Source organism: Peromyscus leucopus, chromosome 1 (genome assembly GCF_004664715.2).
Source record: "Peromyscus leucopus breed LL Stock chromosome 1, UCI_PerLeu_2.1, whole genome shotgun sequence".
NCBI lineage: Eukaryota > Metazoa > Chordata > Mammalia > Rodentia > Cricetidae > Peromyscus > Peromyscus leucopus.
The window spans coordinates 62,007,108-62,026,004 of NC_051063.1; the positions used below are offsets into that span (position 1 = coordinate 62,007,108).

General features: G+C 55.9%; 1 protein-coding gene across 1 annotated transcript; it reads left to right on the plus strand.

The window, feature by feature from the left end:
* Window positions 1-387: 387 nt before the first annotated feature.
* On the plus strand, window positions 388-3,053 carry LOC114694064. The gene is made up of 5 exons (XM_028870783.2): window positions 388-1,726; window positions 1,809-1,944; window positions 2,031-2,163; window positions 2,242-2,369; window positions 2,452-3,053. The coding sequence occupies exons 2-5, from the start codon at window positions 1,890-1,892 to the stop codon at window positions 2,484-2,486; spliced, it is 351 nt and encodes a 116-aa protein (XP_028726616.1). The 5' UTR covers window positions 388-1,726; window positions 1,809-1,889; the 3' UTR covers window positions 2,487-3,053.
* The last annotated feature ends 15,844 nt before the right edge of the window (window positions 3,054-18,897 follow it).

The following is an 18,897-nucleotide window of genomic DNA, read 5'->3' on the forward strand; positions in this document are numbered from 1 at the left end:
ACAAGCTGAGTGGTGAGCAACTCCTGCATGGCAAGGTGCCCAGGGTTCCATGAAGGACGCCAGTGGGCTAGGAGGCTGTAAGTTCTCGACCCAAAGGGAGATATTTGGGGACAATGCCAGGCCCTGTCTAAGGGATTCAAAGTGGGAGTTATGGTGAGGCTGTCTTTGGAGAATTTTCAGGACGGGTGCGGGTGTGGGGTGAGGCGAACGTGCGCTGGAACGATCCAGGGTGGAGGTGGGCCCTGCGGGGCCCCCGGCGGGGCCGTGCGCTGATTGGCTGACAGAGTAGGGGCGGGAATTCTGGGCGGGGCCACTCCAGTTAGAAAAAGCCCGGGCTAGAGGGCCCGAAGCACCGGGTGCGGGAGGGGGGTGGGGGGTGGGGGGTGGGGGTATGGGGAAACTGGGGAAGATGGGGTGCTGGAGGGGAGTTCTGTGGGGCCGAGGAGCACCTCGGCATCTGGAGTCTGGCAGGAGTGGTGAAGGGCAGAGGGGCTAGCTCAGGCAGAGTGCAAAGGCATGGGGACCTGGGAGCCAGGGAGGAGCATGGCGTAGCTTCCAGGCATCGCAGAGGCTGGAAAACATCGGTGTGGCGCTGAAGGGCCTGAACTAGGGTTGGTGAGAGGAATGGGGAGCCAGACATTCATCCCGGTCACTTTTGGTTACAGGACGTGGCGGCTGGTCGGATAAAGGGGAGCTGCTGGGAAGGGTTCGACCCCAGACCTGGCAGTGGAGGTGTAGCTGGCAGCAGTGGCAGGTGAGGATCGCCGTCTGCTGGGCAGGTGAGTCTCCTTCTTCTCTCTGGGCCTCGCTGCTCTGACCTTCTAAAAGAAGGTTTAGAGAGCGAGGCCGGTGAGAAGAAGTGGCTGGCCTCCCAGCAGAATGGCACATGAGAGGCAGGACAGTTAGCAAAGGAGACATCGTCTCGGGGGGAGCCGAGACAGAACAAGGCCGGGGGACCATTGGCCACCCCGGAGTGGACAGAGCATTTAGAGGGAAGGAAGAAGAGGGCGCAGGGCTGCCAGTCAAGACTGAGGCTGCTGACTCCAGGGAGGTGATAGGTGACCTTGGAGACAGTGGCAGAGGCCATGGGATCCAGCAAGAATAGAAGCATTCCAGGCTGGGGTCAAACAGGGCAGGACGGGGGTCACAAGACACAGATGGGTCCCCAGCCGCCACCACATCCCACCCACCGTAATTCATTTAGAAGAAGGTTCTAGAGTGGCTCTGGCCGGGCCTTCCAAGGCCTTTGCCAGAGATTCGAGGGCCGGAGAGCGGGAAAGAAAGGCAGTGCGCAGGTTTACATAGCGGGGTGTCACCAGGAGAGGGGTGGGGGCTGCGGGTGTTGGACTCCAGGGGATTTCACAGCGAGGAGGCTGCAGTGGGTCCAGCCTGCAGACACCACTCCCACGAGGCACTGCGGCCCAGGGACTGGCGCGGAAAGGGCCCACAGCGGACCCTAACCGCTCAGCCCCTGGGTCTGGCATGGCAGACAGAATATTTCCAGGGGAGTCAAGGGCACAGGATGAAGCCAGACAAGGCGAGGCAGGTGGGGCAGAATGAGTGAGTTTTCTAGGAAGGGAGGTTGGGGCGCAGGTAGAGAGAGGCAAAGCAAATGGGGTGATGAGCCAGCGAGGCACTGGCCTCCAGAGTCCGTGGCCAAGGAGGGCCTTGCGGGCGGCGACGGAGCAGTGATCGGTGCCTCTGAGAGCTCGGACTGGAGATTAGGGTAAGTGTCCATCTCGCCCGTGGTCACCCGTCTCCTCCCACCCAGGTACACTTTATTCATGTCTCCTTTTTTTCCCCCACAGCCAGGTCTCCAGCAGAAGTGGGTGTGCCAGCCAGGCACTAAAGGCCAGGATGGCAGGTGTGGTCAATACAGACAGAAAGACATGACATGGTCCGGTGTGACGGAGAGGACAGAAGGACGGCCATCCAGCCTTCCTGGTGAGCATACTATACTCCCCGCCATGGGGCAGCACACTCTACCCTCTAGTTGCCCGCCCACTCACACCAGATTCTGTCCTTTACAGAACATCATGGGCTGGCGCCGTGGGACACTGCCACCATACAAGCCGTCTGTTCTTTTAGTTTTCCCGAAGAGCTAACACATCTCTGCTGCTCTCTGGATCCTCCTCCCCCTACTTTGAACCCTCAAGATGAAAGGTAAGGACTCTTTTGCCCCATATGGGTGGGGCATGGCAGGCTGCCAAGTCCAGGGGCCTTACTCTCTCCCTCCCACAGAAATGGTGCTACCCAGCTCATGTCTGGGCCTTTGAATCCGGGGACTCCTGGAAGTCCGTCTAGTTCTGAATCAAGAATATGTTGTGCTCGGAACCACTACACTACCTGCCTCAGGAATCGGCTCGAAGGTGAGCCAGGGCACCCTTCTGGAAACTTGCCAAGTCCTCCCCACTCCTGGCCCCCACCCATTTGTCTTTTTTCTCTCTTCAGGTGAAGCTGAAGGAACAGACGGTAGCGGCACTTAAACGGCAGACTCTCACAGCACCCACCCACCCCTGAAATTCCATCTTCATGGCCAACTCTGCCTCGCCTGGGAGACCACCACCCACAGCATCCCAGAGCCAAGCCTCTGCTCTGGGATGGATCCATCACTATCATCTCCCTCCTGTCTTTTTCTTCTTCATCCTTTCCTGTAACCTTATGTTTCTTTCCTTTTGTTTTTTCTTTGCTTTGAGAGACTCAAAAGCGTCCGTGACTCTGTTTCCCCGCCTACCCCCTTTGAATTCAATTTGCACTAAGTCGTTTGCACTGGTTGGAGTTGCGGAGACAGCCTTGTGTCTCTCCGTGTGAATGTATACAGCGAATGTGCGGGCCCCTTTGGCCTTGCCACCCCAGTGCCTGCCTGTCATCCACCTCTGTCTGGGGGCGACTGGGTGTGGCCGCGTGCTTGAGGCCTCGCCTTCCCCTCGCCTAGTCTGGAAACAGTTCCATCATAAGTGTTCAATATGCCCTACTTCATCCTTTGTCCCTCCCTACCAGGGCCTCACCAGAGGTCCTGGGTCCATCAATAAATACAGTTACAGTCATTGGTCTCAGGGACTTGAATCATGTTGTCTGCGACTCACTTGGGGAGAGTTGGGGGGCAGAGGAAAGAAATGAGGGAGGGGGGATAAATGGGTGGAGTATTACAGTCATTGGTCTCAGGGACTTGAATCATGATGTCTGCGACTCACTTGGGGAGAGTTGGGGGGCAGAGGAAAGAAATGAGGGAGGGGGGATAAATGGGTGGAGTATAACACCCACGACGACGAAGAAGATTATGAAATGGGGAGGGCCTCTAGGGTGGAATGGGAAATAATGGATAGGAGGGGCTTATGAAACGGAATGGGGCATTGGGATGGGGGCCATGAGGGAGGGGGGCTCATGAAATGCCAAGAAGTTATGGTATGGGAGGGGCCTGTGAATATGAAAGGGTCCCTGAGGAATGGGCAGAGGAATAGATATCACAAGTGGAGAATGGCAGAGTGCCATGTGAAGACAGAGGCAGGACTGAAGAGGCTCCCTAAAGAGAAGGGGGCTGGGGAGGTGAAGGGCATCCTTAGCAATGAGAGAGATGGCTGGGCCCCAACCAGAAACCTCTGGATTCCACACTGCTGCTCAATCCTGCCTGGATAACTCCCTGAATCCTCACACTAGTCCCAACCCCTGCGGCATAACGGAGGCTGTAAAGTGAATCTGACATGCAGTGGGGCTCCTAAGGGGTAGGCAGCCATACTTGAGGCTGGGGAGACCACGGCCACATAAAGAGGCCCATGGTTGCCTCTGGGCCTGCCTCTCTTTCTCTGAGCCTGCTGAGCTCTAGGCTGGAGCTCAGGTAGATGCATGCAGTGGTATTGTCCCTTGCTGTCCGCTGTGGGTAGGAGCTGAAGGGCCACAGCAGAGGATAAGGACATGCACAGGTCTGGGGGTAACTGCAGTGTAAAACGTGGGGTACAGTGAATACTCAAGGACATTAGGAGGTCAGAGGGAAAGACGGGTAGATGGAGGGCTGTCCTTGGGGTCTTGCTTCCTAGGGTGCAAGCAGAGCACCCCGTGGGGTTTGTGATTAGTGTCCTCACAGAGACAGCAACTGGCTGGGCTGATCCCTCTGTCTCCGAGCCTCCTACCAGCCTCCTAACTCCTAGACTCTTACCTGTACAAATACTGGAAAGGGACTTGAAGAGCAGCTCTTAAAAATGAGGCTGGGGTCCTGGGCCCTCATCCCCCCTCCCCCAGTTCCAGTGCTTACAACAGTCAAGAAAATCTCCTCCGGCTGACAAAGACCAGACGGGACTGACTGTCAGGAACACCCACCCTCTCCACCCCATACCCTCTCTGGGCAGTGGGCCAGCTCCTCCCCACCCTCACCACATGTCTGGTCTTTCTTCTGGACCCTCTTTCACAGTATCATTTGGCCCTCAAATTTGCTGGGAGGGGGACCACTGCGGCACAGGGTGGTTAGGCACCCACTAGACACAATTACATATGGGTGTTTCTCTGATCGTCTCCACAGAGGATTTCAAAATCTTCTAGTCAGACCACGTCCATCTTCCTAGCCACCCCACAAGAGGTGCCTTGGCCCAGTGTCATGGGTGGTGGGTATCTACAGCCTTTACCTCTCTACCTTCCAACCCTACAAAAGCCAGGCTCAGAAAATAAAAAGCTTCCTTACAAGAGATGTTGGCTGGAATAGCTAGCAGGCACTGCAGGTAGCCCAGGAGACGAATGAATGTTGAGGACTGGGGGTAAAGGGAACCCAAGAAGGCCCAGAGTCTGTCTAGAGACACAGAAATAGAATCAGTGGGCAGAAAGGGGGTTCAGGAATGACATGAGCTGCCTCCTCCGGGCCATGCTTTCCTGGTCACCTGGAAAGCCTGGCAATACTAAAACTGAGTCGTACCCAGACTTGGAGGTGTGGGGTGCTGGAATCAGACATCACCATTCTGGAGTTCTACCCAGAAGACACTGAGACAAATTTGAGGAAATGAGGGTGCCAGTGTGGCAAGGGAGAAACTGTCCTTCCTCTCCCTCACCAGTCCGTGGCAGATGCCTCCAAGTACCTGGCGCTCCTGTCAGTGTCACAGATGGTGAGGATGGCATGGGCCGTGGTCTACTCTGGCTTAATCCACAGCTCTTATATTTAATGCAGAGGGTTCTGAAGCCGACGTCGAGAGCCAGGAGCTCTCCCCCCCCCCCCCCCCCCCCAGAGAACTGGATGGACAGGGGATGTGTGTGGGGGGGGACAGGACCTCAAGGTGCAGGCCCCCAAATCACCGTAGCTCTGCAAACAGGTGTGCCTGTGAGTCGTGGGCCTCAAGAGCCTCGCCCCGGGGGTGGGGGCTGGGAAAACAGAAGTGGCCCAGCCCCCCACCCCCCCAGCCAGCACAGCCCCTCCATCAGCCCACAGTTTGGAATGTGTTTACCTTTAGCCCAACCCGATTTCCTGCTTTTTAGAAAAGGGGCTTAAAGAGGGCTGCTAGACAGGCTCCAAGCCTGCCACCCAAAGGCACTTTCAACCCACCCACCCCCACCCCCACCCCCCACTCCCCACTCCACCCCACCCCACCCCCCGTGCTGAGAAGCTAACAGGGGCTTGAATTTCATCCCCAAACCCCAGCCAGGGTGGGTAGTGGGGAGGGTGGGGAGGGGCCGGCTGCTCGGCACTGCACAGCCTGGGAGGAGACGTCTCAAATCTTCATGGGGCCCAGGGTCCCCCCCGCACAACCCCCACCCTGCAGGCCCAGAACCACAGGGGTCCTCACACACCCAACCCCCTCCTCAGCTATGTTTCAGTGACAAGTTTAGTTTGGACAAAGAGCGGAGTCGCTCATTAGAGAGTCCTTATCTGGTGGCGTGGCCACGGTAATAACTCAGGGTTTGTCCCTGGAGACCCATGTGCTGCATGTGGGTTCGTATGTCTGTGTGTCTGAGGAGGGCCACGTGGCCTCACCTCTACCCCGGACTGTGTGGTAGGATCTCCGTGCTGACCAGTTGGCCAGGGGCTGGTGCTGAGGCTGAGGTCCTGTCCTTTTTCAGGATTTTCTGTGGGGGGTGTATGTGGTCGAGGCCCCGTGTGGGAACAGTGTCTCCAGGAAAGTACACCCTTGCGTCTGACTGTGTTGGGCGTCTGTGGTTTCGTGTCTCAGGTTGAACTGAGTAACCCAAGAGCACGTTTCAGGCAGGAATCATGGACATGGGGGAGGGACAGCAGTCAGAATATTTGCTATCCCACTGAGTAGAGAACATTCCAATACTGTGCAGGGAAGGAGGCCTCTTAGGCCCCGGGCGGGGGGCAGGGAAAGCTTCAGGTCTGACTGTAATACACCCTGCAGAATTCTCACACATGGCGTGGAGCTGCAGAGCCTGGCCGAGCAAACTGCACAGAGAAGACAGAAGGTTGGGAGTCCAGTCTAGAGATTTATGTTGTCCTCTTCAACCATGCAGATCAGTACCTAACCAGAACCAGAAGCTGGGCTCGAAGGCTGTCCCTTTCCAGCCTGATCCCAGCCTCTACACAGATGACTTGTGTGCATGTGCGTGCATATGTGCGTTCATGGGTATGTGTGTGTGTGTGTGTGTGTGTGTGTGTGTGTGTGTGTGAGAGAGAGAGAGAGAGAGAGAGAGAGAGAGAGAGAGAGAGAGAGGAGGAACCAGGGCTTTCTCTAAGATTGTGTGAATCTCCAGAAAGGAGAACAGAAGGTTCTGGAAGAAGCTGTGGTCAGCTCTGGCCTCCCCTCAGGCTGTTGTAGCCAGGCTGGCTCAGCAGGGCTACCCACCCTCTTTCTTTTCCTTTCCTTCCCTCTCCTCTCCCCTCCTCTCCTTTCTCCTCCTCCCCCCTCTCCTGGTGACATTGTTGGCCCCTTTCCAGGGCTGAGGGGAGCCGGCGGGGGCCCTTCCTGGAAGCCCACCTGCAAAGGCTTGCTGGGAAGGGGCCTGCTCTCCCTCAGGCTCCCACCCGCCCGCAGCCGTTTCCTGGAAGCAGTCACTGTGGGTATTCTGTTCCTTGTCAGCTCGAGCCTGCAAATAAAGCAGACACTGTGCTCCTTGTCCTTAGGGAGCCCAGCTCCATCACCCCACACCTGGCAAGACCGCGGGCGGGCAGTCGGGCCACGGGGAGCAGTGTGAGGCGGGGGCTGGACCCATAAACAAGCACAGGCGCCAAGTACAGGAGGCTCCTACCCCCACCTCAGTGCGACACCTCTGAGATGAGCACATGCCAAACCCCCAAACCAGCTCTAGGTGCAAAAGGGAGATCCCCCAGGACAGGACACCAGGGAGAGGCTGGCAGCAGGTCTATGGAGAGCCACTGGTTTTGCAGATATCTTCTGCCTGAATGGGAGGTCCCGGGGACCTGGGGTCTCAGGAGAGAGGCATCTCCGTAAGGAAGAGGAGACGGGGCTTGGTAAAAAGAAAAACTTCGCCTTGAGCCAGGGGAAAAGGCAGTACAGAGTTCTGGAGAGTCAGCGTCAGGGCCTTGTGGGCACCCCATCTGGGAGAAGGGGTTAGATGAGAAAACCTGGACTCCAGTCTCTCTAGGGGGAGAAATGAAAGGAAGGACGGCGAGGGGCCTGAGTGCCGAGCAAACACCGGGGGCACACATCAGGCCAGGCCTCCAGGCTCCAGGCCCAGGCCATGGGAGACGTGGAAGACGGTGACTCCCAGGCGTGCTCATGGGGTGCAGTGCTGACTAGGTAGGGTCACAAAAGACGAGAAAGTGACTGGTAGGATTATGGTACCTGGTGTCAGACTCTGGGGGCCATGCGTCTGGGAAAGAATGGGCTCAGAACATGCATCTGAGCCCCCACGCTACACTGTGTCCCGACCTCACATGGGTGGAGGGCTTGCAGTAGTGCTGCCAGGGTTGGGGCCTAGGGGAACAGTGGGGCCCCATGAAAGGCTGGGAAAGACTGGTTTATTCAGGTGGCATTCAGGTTGTGCGCGTGCGTGGTGGAGCCCATGGGACTAAGGGAGGTGTACACAGAGCCCTCAACAGGCTCCCCATTGGCTGCTGGTGACTTCACTCCTGTGTCAACACCACCATGTCTGCAGCTTCCTGGCTGGCCAGAGTTTATGGAGCGGGACGCAACCCCGCCTGGGCCCCCACCTCACTCGGCCCACACACTGGCCCACTGTTAGGGTCTTGGGGGTGGAGGCTGCGCCATAACATCCTGGTGCCTCCTGCTCTTTCACCCACCTCTGAGCTCCTGGGACAGTTCTTTCCCTCTAGACATCCCTGGCCAGAGGGTGTGCAGCCCCCACCTCCCTCTCCCTCTGGAAAGGAGCTTGAGGCCCCGGGGCCATAGAGGCCTGTAGCCTGTGCCTATGGTTATGAAGTCAAAAGTAGAGCACAGAGCAGAGATCTCAGGCTGGACGAGAACCCTAGAGGGACTGTAGGGTCTCTCTCTTATGAGCCTCACAGACTTGCCTTCTCTGACCCTAAGTTCTTGCAGGGTGGCCACTGGTCAGAGAACAGTCAGAAAAGCCACTGTGATGACCACCCTTGCCCACCTGGCCTTGTGATTCCCCTTGGAGCAGGACACGCTTTCTGGGCAGTTAGAAGGACCCTTCCAATGACCAGAACCCTGACTATCCCTCCTAGAGGCTAACAGCCCACCCTTACGCCAGCAACCAGGACAGGGAGGAGTTGAAATTCTTGATTCTCAGTGTCCACTTGAATAATGGTGACCCAGAGGAAGCCTCTCCTCCCCAGAAAGGCTACAATCCCAAAAGTGGTGGCCAACACCAGGAGTGGGTACATTTCTCACGGAGCCAGTAGCCCAGGACAGCTGAGTGGAATTCTTCACCTTCATAAGCTATGCTGATCCCTGCTACCACCATCAGGGAAGCTGCCTGTTGGGGTTCAGATTTGCTGGTTTCCTGGGAGTCTTTCAGGGACCCAGATGGGATGAGGTAGCCTGGGCAAAGAGCCCTGGCCTACCCAAAGCTAGGATACTTTCATAGAGAGGTACAGATATACTGGGGTTCCCTGAAAAGCCACAAGGTCCTTAGGCCAGAGCACCCCTGCCAGCTGAGGAGCAAGAGAAATGAGAGGGAGAAGACTCAGATGCCCTCAATCCTGCCTCCTCCACAGTTCCACGCCCAGTGGCCTCCATCACCAGTGAGCCATACCCAGGAACACTTGAAGGGTCCTAACACATTTGAATGAAGTCAGTATGGAAGGGCAAAATGGAGGGGAGCAGTGAGGATGAAAGACAAGAAGGGAGCCAGAGTTGGCACGGCAAACTGGAGGGGAGCGTCCTCTGGGGACACTAGGAAGGAACCCTACCAGTTGTCACTAAATCCCAACTCCCGTTGGCTGCCTTTCTGTCCCAACAGCCCTTCCCTAGGAGCAGGCCTTGGATACAATCCTGTCCCTTCACATCCCTCCCTGGCCCCGCCCCATGGAGTGGTCTCTATTTGTGAAAGCTGCAACCTGTCTCTGCCCTGCCACGAGCCCCTCCCCTCATCAGGCAACACTGTCCCCTACCAGAGGGTGAATGGCCTCCCTCTCCCTCAGGTCGTGGGGCAGAGTACATGTGTGCCAAGAGGGGCCCCCGTGGGCCACGTGGCTGTTTACAGTTCATGAGAAGCAGCTGAGATAAAAAGCTGTTTTCCCAGTGGGCATGGGGCCAGAGGGGGATGAGGGGGCTGGGGGAGTCAAGGCCAGGCTGTAGGGCTTTGTGCAACCTTGGACTCCCCCTCCTACGTGTTTGTGCCTACAGGAGGGGGTGCAGCAGCAGAACAGGCCCTGGACGAGGCTGTCAGCTCCACTAGCTCCCTAGACTTTCCCTGGGTGCCTGGGAGTCCCAGGTGTTAGCCTTCCCTTCTGTGACATTCCACCACCCAACTGCCTAACTATGACTGCATGTGGTCTGTGATTTGGGTGGGCATAGCCCTGTCCAAGGGACTGCCAACCTATGATGAAGGCAGGGGGGACAGGCGTCAGAGATATGTAAACCAAAACTTGGCAGATGTGGAAAGAGCCGAGATAGTAAGATTAAGGGTTTACATTATGCTCAAATCAAGGGTAGATGCTCATAGAGGAGTCCTGGGAACTAGTGAAGTCTCCAGGAAAAGGGACTTCAAACCTTCCACCCCTACCTGCCTAGGTAGGCCTCGAGGTAACCTCTTTGGGTAGCCAAAATGCCTTGGGCCTGGAAGAAAGCCCCATCTCTATCCACCTGACCTCTCTAGGCAATAGAGAGTCCTCCAAGATCTTATACAGCTGGGGGTACTCCCTCGGCCCAGCCCAACTTATCCCAGTGAGGCTTCTGGTGGGAGCCTGGGTGGGCCCTGGAAATAGACTGGCAAGCAGGGCCTTGGCTACCAATCTCTTGAGTATAATTTGTCCCTTGGGGGAGTCAGCTTTAAGTACCCCTGTAAAGCTAGGAATCTGTGTGACCTCTTCATACAGGTCTTTGAGTCCATCAACACATGCCTTATCCATATTGGGTCCCTCCCCTCCATGGCCAGCGCCTCCCTTGGTGTCTGAAGAAAGGTGCCTGTTCACATCTGCCTGACTCCTGCTTGAAATCTATGACAGCTTCCAAACCCTAATCTGGGCATATCAGTGAATATCTCAGAAATGGGTTACCCTGAATATTCAGCGTGCTGGTGGCTGGTGCTGCTAACAAGTAGAGACACTTTATGATTCAGCATGATGTCCCCACCTCTAGGGAGGACAACTCACCCTTCTTCCACCTGGGTAGCTCCTTCAAAATGGCAGCAGAGTCTGCGGGGCCCAGACTCCCATGGCCCTCAGTGGGTATAGTCAAGACAAGTGTTCATTGAGATGGGAATGAATATATGGACTCTTATCCTACCCTGAAGCCAGGGGAGACTAGATAGAGGTGGCAGATTACATTGTTCTTTAAGGGCAGTATCCCCACCCCATCCAGGAAACTTGCAGAAGATAAGGAAGAGGTAAACAGGGTGTCTGTAAACTCTGGGGAAAGTTCCAGAAAAGAGAGACTATCAGAAAGGCCACATGCTTCATACTCGCCCTTACCTCCAGCTGATGAACCCGGAGCAATGGTTCCTGGTTTTATTTTTCTTTAGCTCCCCAGGCCCTTACCTGCCTCACTCCACTAGCACAGATGTGTTCTTATTTATTGATTTTGATTTTTGAGAAATCTCATGTAGCCCAGGATAGCCTTAGAACTCACTAGGTAGCTGAAGATGTCCTTGAACTCCTTCCTATTCCTCCTGCTTCTATCTCCCAAGTGCTGGAATTACAGACATGCACCTCCACATCTGATTCACATGGTGTTAAGGATTGAATCCAGGACTTGGTGCAATGCTAAGTAAGCATTCTGTCAACTGAGTTACATCCTGGTCCTGTTTTTAAACTTTAAAACTGTCCAAGCAAGCCAGGCAGTAGTGGTGCTCGCCTTTAATCCCAGCCAGGTGGGTCTCTGTGAGTTCCAGGCCAGCCTGGTCTACAGAGCAAGATCCAGGACAGGCACCAAAACTACACGGACAAACCCTGTCTCGAAAAACCAAAACCAAAACCAAAACAAACAAACAAACAAAAAACTGTCCAGGCAAGATCAGGCAGCTCCTACAGTCCAGCATGACCTATTTAACAACTGTTGTCCATGTAGGTAACCCATGAAGGGAAGACCACTTGGTGTGGCCTGGCTGCTCTGTGCCTCTTGACTTGGAGACTTCCATTTCAGACTGGGCATCTCCACCCTCGAAAGACTTCCAGAAGGTTACTTGGGGTGCCACGGGTGAGAGCACTAGCCAGGGACACCAAGGAAGCTCTGTAGATGAGAACTTAGGGTGTGGCAGCCTTCCGGGCCAGGAAGAGCGTGCTCCGGATGTAGGACTCCCACCACCAGAACATAGGAATGAGGCAGGTTAGCACACTGGACACTGTTGGATAGGCCTCTGATAAAAGGGACTTAGTGACAAGTCCAGCACACCAGCTTGGCTGTGTTCCTTGGGTCCCTTGGGTCCCACCATCCATAGGCCCGACCACCCTCTGACATCACACACGTGTAGGTAACCAGAGGTCTCCAAACTTCATGGGGCAGCCAAAAGACAGTTCCCGAGGACCCGCTATGGAGCATCGAGACACGGGGGAGGAACTTCCGAGAACGTCAAATGGTCCCACTGCTGGGGTCAGCAGAAACCCAGCCCACAGTCCCTCCCTCGTCAGGCGGTGCAAGCGGGGGCTGAGAGGGGCAAAGTCCTAGGACACTGACCGCACAACTCAAACAGAACAAAGACCGGACCCCCTGGACAGGCCGTGGGGGCACGGTGTGAACTTAGGCAGGACAAGAGAGCCCCTTAGCGTCGTGAGTGTGGTCCTACATCGCTGTCTTTGCCACAGTCCACAGCCTCTCTGGGGAGGTAACCTGGGACTTCCGGGACCAGGGAGCACATGCCAGGCCTGCTGCCCGCACAGTGGGGCAGCAGCCTAGCACCCAGCCTCTGTGGAGAGGAGTCCCACCTTCCCTAGTACACGAATCCCTCCTAGGAGAGCAAGGTTTCAAGGTGTCCTCTTTCAGGCAGCTCCTCAAGTTCTAATCCCAGGGGCCCAATTCTAGACCTCCCTTGTCAGCCTCAGGGAGCACCATCCCATTTCTACTTCTGGGGGCCCTTTGAGAATCAGGAGACAAAAGAAATGAGTTTCCTCCATTCCTGTCCTGTTGGAGCCAGGGCTGGAACAGGCAGAGGAAAGTGTCCCTTTGCCACACAGTGCTGGCAGTCAAGGAAGTCCCCAGAAAGGGAATGCTGATTTCCCTCAGAGACACTGAAGCTGGGGTAGAGAAGGGACATACATGCCAGGCGGTGGTGGCGCACGCCTTTAATCCCAGCACTCGGGAGGCAGAGGCAGGCAGATCTCTGTGAGTTCGAGGCCAGCCTGGTTTACAGAGCGAGTTCCAGGAAAGGCGCAAAGCTACACAGAGAAACTCTGTCTCGAAAAACCAAAAAAAAAAAAAAAGTTTTGGGTTGGGGATTTAGCTCAGTGGTAGAGCACTTGCCTAGCAAGTGCAAGGCCCTGGGTTTGGTCCTCAGCTCTGAAAAAGAAAGAGAGAGAACATACAGAGAGGTGGTGGCAATCCTAGCCCAGCTTCCAGATCTTTCTGACTGCTACCATCAAAGCTCCCAGCCCTCAGGCTGCAGGGGTACCTCCCCAAGTATACTCCAACCTCTTGCTCATAAGACTCCCCAAGTACCTCTGGCACATTCTGGAAGCTAAACCCTGGGTAGGAAAAAAAAAAAAGCGGCTGTGCTATGAGATGGCTGTGACCATTGTGGACCAGACCTACAATAGATACAAAGGATAGGCTGGCTTTTGTTCAAGAGGAGACAGAATCACGGTGCCCTGAAAGGAATTAAAGAGCTGAGAACCCACAGTCAAGGTCTCACTCTATCCAGAAAGCCTCAGAGTTCAGGCTGCAGGGTTAAAATGGAGGCTGGAAAGAAAGCCTTGCACACTCAAGAAGAGGAACGGTGTCTACAGGTCTCAGAGCACCAGGTATGTAGGGAGGGACTGCCGTATCCAGGACTGGGCAGGGAGGGGGGAGTGGGCTCTTTCATCACCCCAGAGATGCTACACAGCCCTTCTTGTGGAAGTAAGACCCTCTGGACCTAGAGCTGTAGCTATGAATGACTTATGAGCAAAAGTCCACCTCCTGAACCCCCTGCCCAGGCAAAGCACGCCTTTCTTCTGGTGACAAATGGGGGGTACCCAGCTGCCACAGCCATCTGGCTGAGGAAGACACTAGCCCAGAGGGTGTGGTGTGGCCTGCTAAGGAAGGTCAGAGGCCACGCTGGCCCGGAAGAGCCTCCAGCCACCTGGGCAATTGCAGTTCGGCTGGTCCCCACCCGCCCCTCTCTGCAGGATCAGAGGAAATCACAGCGGTGCAGGCAAAGTGTTTATTTTCAAATGACATTTCTAAGAAAAATGGCCTCCCCCAAATGCTTGACCCTATGCCTGGAATGTGGGGAGACAAACAGCTGTCTCGACTCCCAGGCCCCATGAAGACCCTGGTTGGGGGCAGGGGCTATGAGATACCTCCTGGGGATATACCAGCCACAGTGGTCAGGGCACAAGATCCTGGCTCTGGGCTCCATTCCCAGCCTTGCTGTGTCCCCAGCAGGATACCCACACCCCCATGGCCCTGGGGTCACATGCATGCAGGGACAGCTTGTCTTGACCAGCAGGGCCCAGCACCCCTAGTGTGGAGTTCACAGCACTGGCCTCCCAGCACACGCGCCATCCCACAGGCTGCCTTAGCGCCGCTGCTCCTGCTGGGCTTCTGGCCACCCAAGCTTGCCCCAGCCCTCCTCTGAGCTCCCCACTCTGGGAAGCACACAGGGTCCCCAGTGCTCAGTCCACAGAAGGATCCCAAGTCCTCTGGCCCATATTTCCCACAGGCTCTAGGGGTGAAGACCCTGTTTCATGATTTCCTCCTTTAGCTGATTCTCTACTGCCTAGCCATCAGTGACCCACTGCCTGACCCCCACCCACTGTCTAGGGCTGGGGAGAGATTTTGGTGGATGGGTGGGGATTCAGAAAGGTACCCGAGAGCTGTTCCTGCCGACTCAACTCTGACCATAGCTGGCTTGTGAATCTTTACTGCTTCCATTTTGCCTTCCTCTGGTCTTAGCCTACCCTGGGGATCCCTAGAAGCTGCCTTTGTGTGCTCATTGTGAGGACACTGAACCTCAGCAGTGCTGAGCACTGTGAGGTGCAAAGGACCTCACCTGTTCCTCTCTCAGGGGTTCCCTTCTCAACTTTCCCATGAGCAGGGCTCAGGGAGCCATAAGCAGGTCCCTTCTCTGGGAGTAGGGGGTGTGTCCCAGAGCTCTGATAGCCTGTACTTAGGAGTAGGCTGTGAAGAGTGGAGGGGTGCTTCTCTGCCCCCGAGCCCCCAGCTTCCTGCCTCACAGCCCACAAAGCACTAAAGGCCACAGGTCCTCGCAACATCAAAGGCCCAGGAAGCTCCTTGTACTGAATTAAGTGTAAAAGGGTCCAAGGCATGTGGCCTGCATCTCCCACAATTACCCTGCCTGCTGCAGGATGTGATGGGGACGCAGTGGGAGGGAGACCCTCGGAAAGGCCAGGTTGGGGGCAAAGAAGCATGCAAGGACACCCCTCTGTACCCCACAAATAATAGCTGGAGGAACTGCACTGGGCAGCAGAGCCAACACAGCTCTTCTTTGCCTACTTCTGTGGGGCCTGAGTCTCAGTCTGACCACGCTGAAGCCCTTTACGGGAGCATCTAGCACAATCCATTGACAAAATAGGACCCTTGGAGGTCCTCACTCACATCTCAGGGTCCTTGACTAGACACAAAGGAAACAGACAGGTGTGGGGCCCTGTTGAGTCCACCAGTGGAGAAGTCTCATAGAGCTGCAGGACCCAAACTCAGGAGGAGGCAGTTGGGGGAGGAGGTTTGTGGGACATCCCAAAGTCCAAGGGGAAAATGCTGATTCTCCTCTGGCTTCAGGAAAAAGGGCGCTAAACACACCTACACAGTAGGAAAAAAAACAAGCATTTCCCGGAGACCTGAGAATGTTCCAGAAAAGTGAGACAACAGTTGGAGGGGGCAGGGGGCTGTGGGGTGGGCAGGGACCTGAGTCCAATGAGGGCCATAGAACAGACGTCAATGACCTGGAATCCTTATCACCTGGGCCTCTCTTTACATACAGTGTCCCCTCTGCAAACTTTAGCTGAGCAGAGGCCAGGCCAAGGGTCAGGGGCCAGCCATGCCCCCTCTGCCGGTCTCTGTCAAGCTCTGTTGCCCTCCTGGCCAAAAGCCAGCACAGCATCTGCCCATTTGGTCCCAACTGAGACAGGCCCCTCTCCCCAGGGACACTTGCAGAGTCCTTCATCCTGGGGCACTTGGAGCCTCTGTGTACGATCAGCCTGTCTGGCCCTGGCAACATGATTTGCGATTTTCCGCCTCCACACTGTTGCTAATTGCCCTGGACCTGGGAAGGATGGATGGGGGAGGGGGCTCTGTAATCCCATCATCCCCAAGCAGGGGATCGGGCTGCCAGGAGATGACTCCATTTACCCAACTAACGTCAGCAGAGCCCTGGGCCTGGGGTAGGTGTGGGAAGAAGCTCTGAGAGGGCAGAGATGTATGCTGCAGGGGTGGGGGGTAGTGTATGGAATGGGGGAGGTGCCCCCAGTCCTTGTGGCCCCTCAGTTCCTTAGAGCAGCTGCTAGGCTTCTTGGAGCCCATGTTCCTTGGTGTGGATAACCACTGTAATCCACCGTGGAGGGCTTAGTTCAGGGGGGCCAGACTGGACCTGTCAGCCGGCTCCAAGAGGCAAGGACAGCTGCTGTTCCCCAGTGTTCCCAGGGACTAGACCCACCAGGCATCAGAGGGAAGCCCCCAATGTCACCTACTCTTGTTCCCAAACCATTCCCTTGCAAGAGTCAGGTCAAACTCAGAAAGGCTCAGGCCCCACAAAAGTAGGTGGCAGAGAAGATGGAGCTATGTCACCAAAGGCGACAGAGAGGATCCCTGGGCAGCTATTGGTTTCAGAGGACTTCCCCCTGAGCCCCATTTTGCAAACAAGGATGAGAAACCTAGCAAGAAGCTTTGTTTTAGTTCACCTGCAAGGTGTGGCCAAGTATGGGAGTGGAATCTGGTTCAGCAGGGGGAACGGAAGGTCTTTGATGAGTTGCTGGAAGGAGGGGAGACAGTTTGAAGAATGAGGACAGCTGCTGGCTTCCATGGAGAGGCCCCCTTCTCCTGCTGAACACTCTGTCCCCCACTAGTCATAGCCCACCCAAGGACAACACTGTCCCCCACTCTTAATCCTCCTGTCTGCTTCTTCCCAAGAGCCCAGGAAATTGGACACATTTTCAAAATTCTCAGGCTGCTGCTTATTTCCTCCTCAAATTCCTCCTTGCCCCAGCCACCCAAATCCCAGCCATGGGAAAGAGACGCCATTGCCTCTACACAGACAGCATCTCCAGGCGGGGCTTCATCCAGCACAGGGTAGATGGCGCAGCAGCTGGCTGCTGTGCCTGGGCAGCTGTGAGGTGCAGGGGTGCCAGGGAGAAGAGCCCCGATTAGCAGGCCGTCGTGGGAAAGCTGTAAAGGAAAGCTACCCAGAGGGCTTGTTGCCTGTGGTCCCATTCCACTCTGCCTGGATTTCTGGCCTCCAAGTGCCCTAGGGAGAGGCAGATGGGAGTCCCAGCTGGGGACACTTGTGTCCTGCTGGCTACAGGCTCTGCCAAGAATGTCCATCTGCCTGTGCTGGAGTTACCTGGCTCTAAGCGTGGGTACCAGTTCATCAGATCAGGCTTTTCTCAATACATCGTTACGACAGGGCTAGTCCACCCCCGGGGACTCTCTGGGCAGCCCAGTCACCATACCAAAGTACCCTGCATGTTCTCCAGGAAGGGCTTAGCACAAGAATAATGCCTTCCTGGGCTTGGGTACCAGCTGGCTGCCAGGCTATAGCCCTGAGGCAAGAAAGGCCTGGTGGGCAACCCTACCCAGGTGGTCATGAGGATTTGTGGAGGTGAATGATTCCCAAGCTCACATGTCCAGGAGGACCTTGAGGAGGTGGCCGAGGGGCCACGTGGTGACCGCCTGGAGAGACAAGAAAGGTTTACTGAAGATAACGGGCGGAGGGAGTGGTAGGCACAACTAGACCCTGGACCCCAACCTCTCCTGGACTCTCTTGGGCGGGCTGGCGTCTCTGGGGTCGCTCCCAGTCATCCTGTAACTGTGTAACCAGTGCCTTATCACTAGATGTAGAAATGCTTACAACCTGGTGGGCTGTGGGGGCCGGGCTGCCCTCCCGCCCCCCCCGCCCGCCCGCCCCACATGTCATTATCGGCAAGTATTCTAGCGGTCTCAGCCTTTGTTCTTCCCACCACCGGCCCGGCCTTGATCCCTAGCTGCCCCCCACGCCTGCTGCCTGCCCTTTGCCCCCTGTTCACTGCAGCCAGATCGAACCCCCACCCGGCCCTTCCTGCCCGAGGCCCTGACATCCCGCCAAAGGCGTCCATCTTTGCTTTCCTCTTTCTCTACTCCATTTCATGACAGAAAGCAGAAAGTTTCCTCTGCATGCCACAATGGGACCCCCCCCCCAAACAATGGAGCCAAAAGGTGTTCCTAAGCTGGAACCACTGGGCCCTCAGATTACTTACTGAACCACCCTCTCTCCCCATGGACCCTTTTCCTGTGGTTTTGAATTCTAAATGAGATTCTGCATTGTCTCTGCCATGCCTGGACTTTCCCACAGAAAGAACTGGTGTCCACCCACCCAAGAGAGGATCTTTAATACGGGAGACATTGGGTCCATGTGCTCAGGGGGCAGGTACCCTTTATACACCACGTTTCCCTACCTCGCCAAGATGTTCACTGTTGGCCTATTTAAGGCAGGATAGCTTCCTTTAGCCAGGAAACTGGAGGCTAGGGCACAGAGGAACCACAGGTGAGAGGAGAGAGATCATGTCTCCCGGAAGGAGGTGAGGGGTCACCAGGACAGAGATGAACAGAGAGACACCACTCCACATGCTGGGACAGAGAGCAGGACTCTCGGTCTTTGTGAATTCACTCCTTCACTGTGGACCTTTCGTTTTATTGGGGTCTGATATGTAACAGACTAGGCCATGCAAGCACAAAACATGTGCTCAATGCGGGGCAGTGTCTGGGTGTTTTATTTTCCTTCCCTGGCTGCAGTTCCAAGGCCTCTCAGCTTGCTTGCTCTCCTAAGTGCAGAGTGGATACAGAGGTGGTCCTCTGTGGTGAAGGACCTGGATGTCACCTCCAGGCCGAGAGCACTACATGAACGGAGGGCCAGGAGAGGGAGGGCAGAAGAGGCCCAGACCCAGCAGAATCTAGGGCTATGTCCTGGAGACTGAACACAGAGTAGGCCCTGCAACCTGACCCAGGCCTGCCCTGGGTC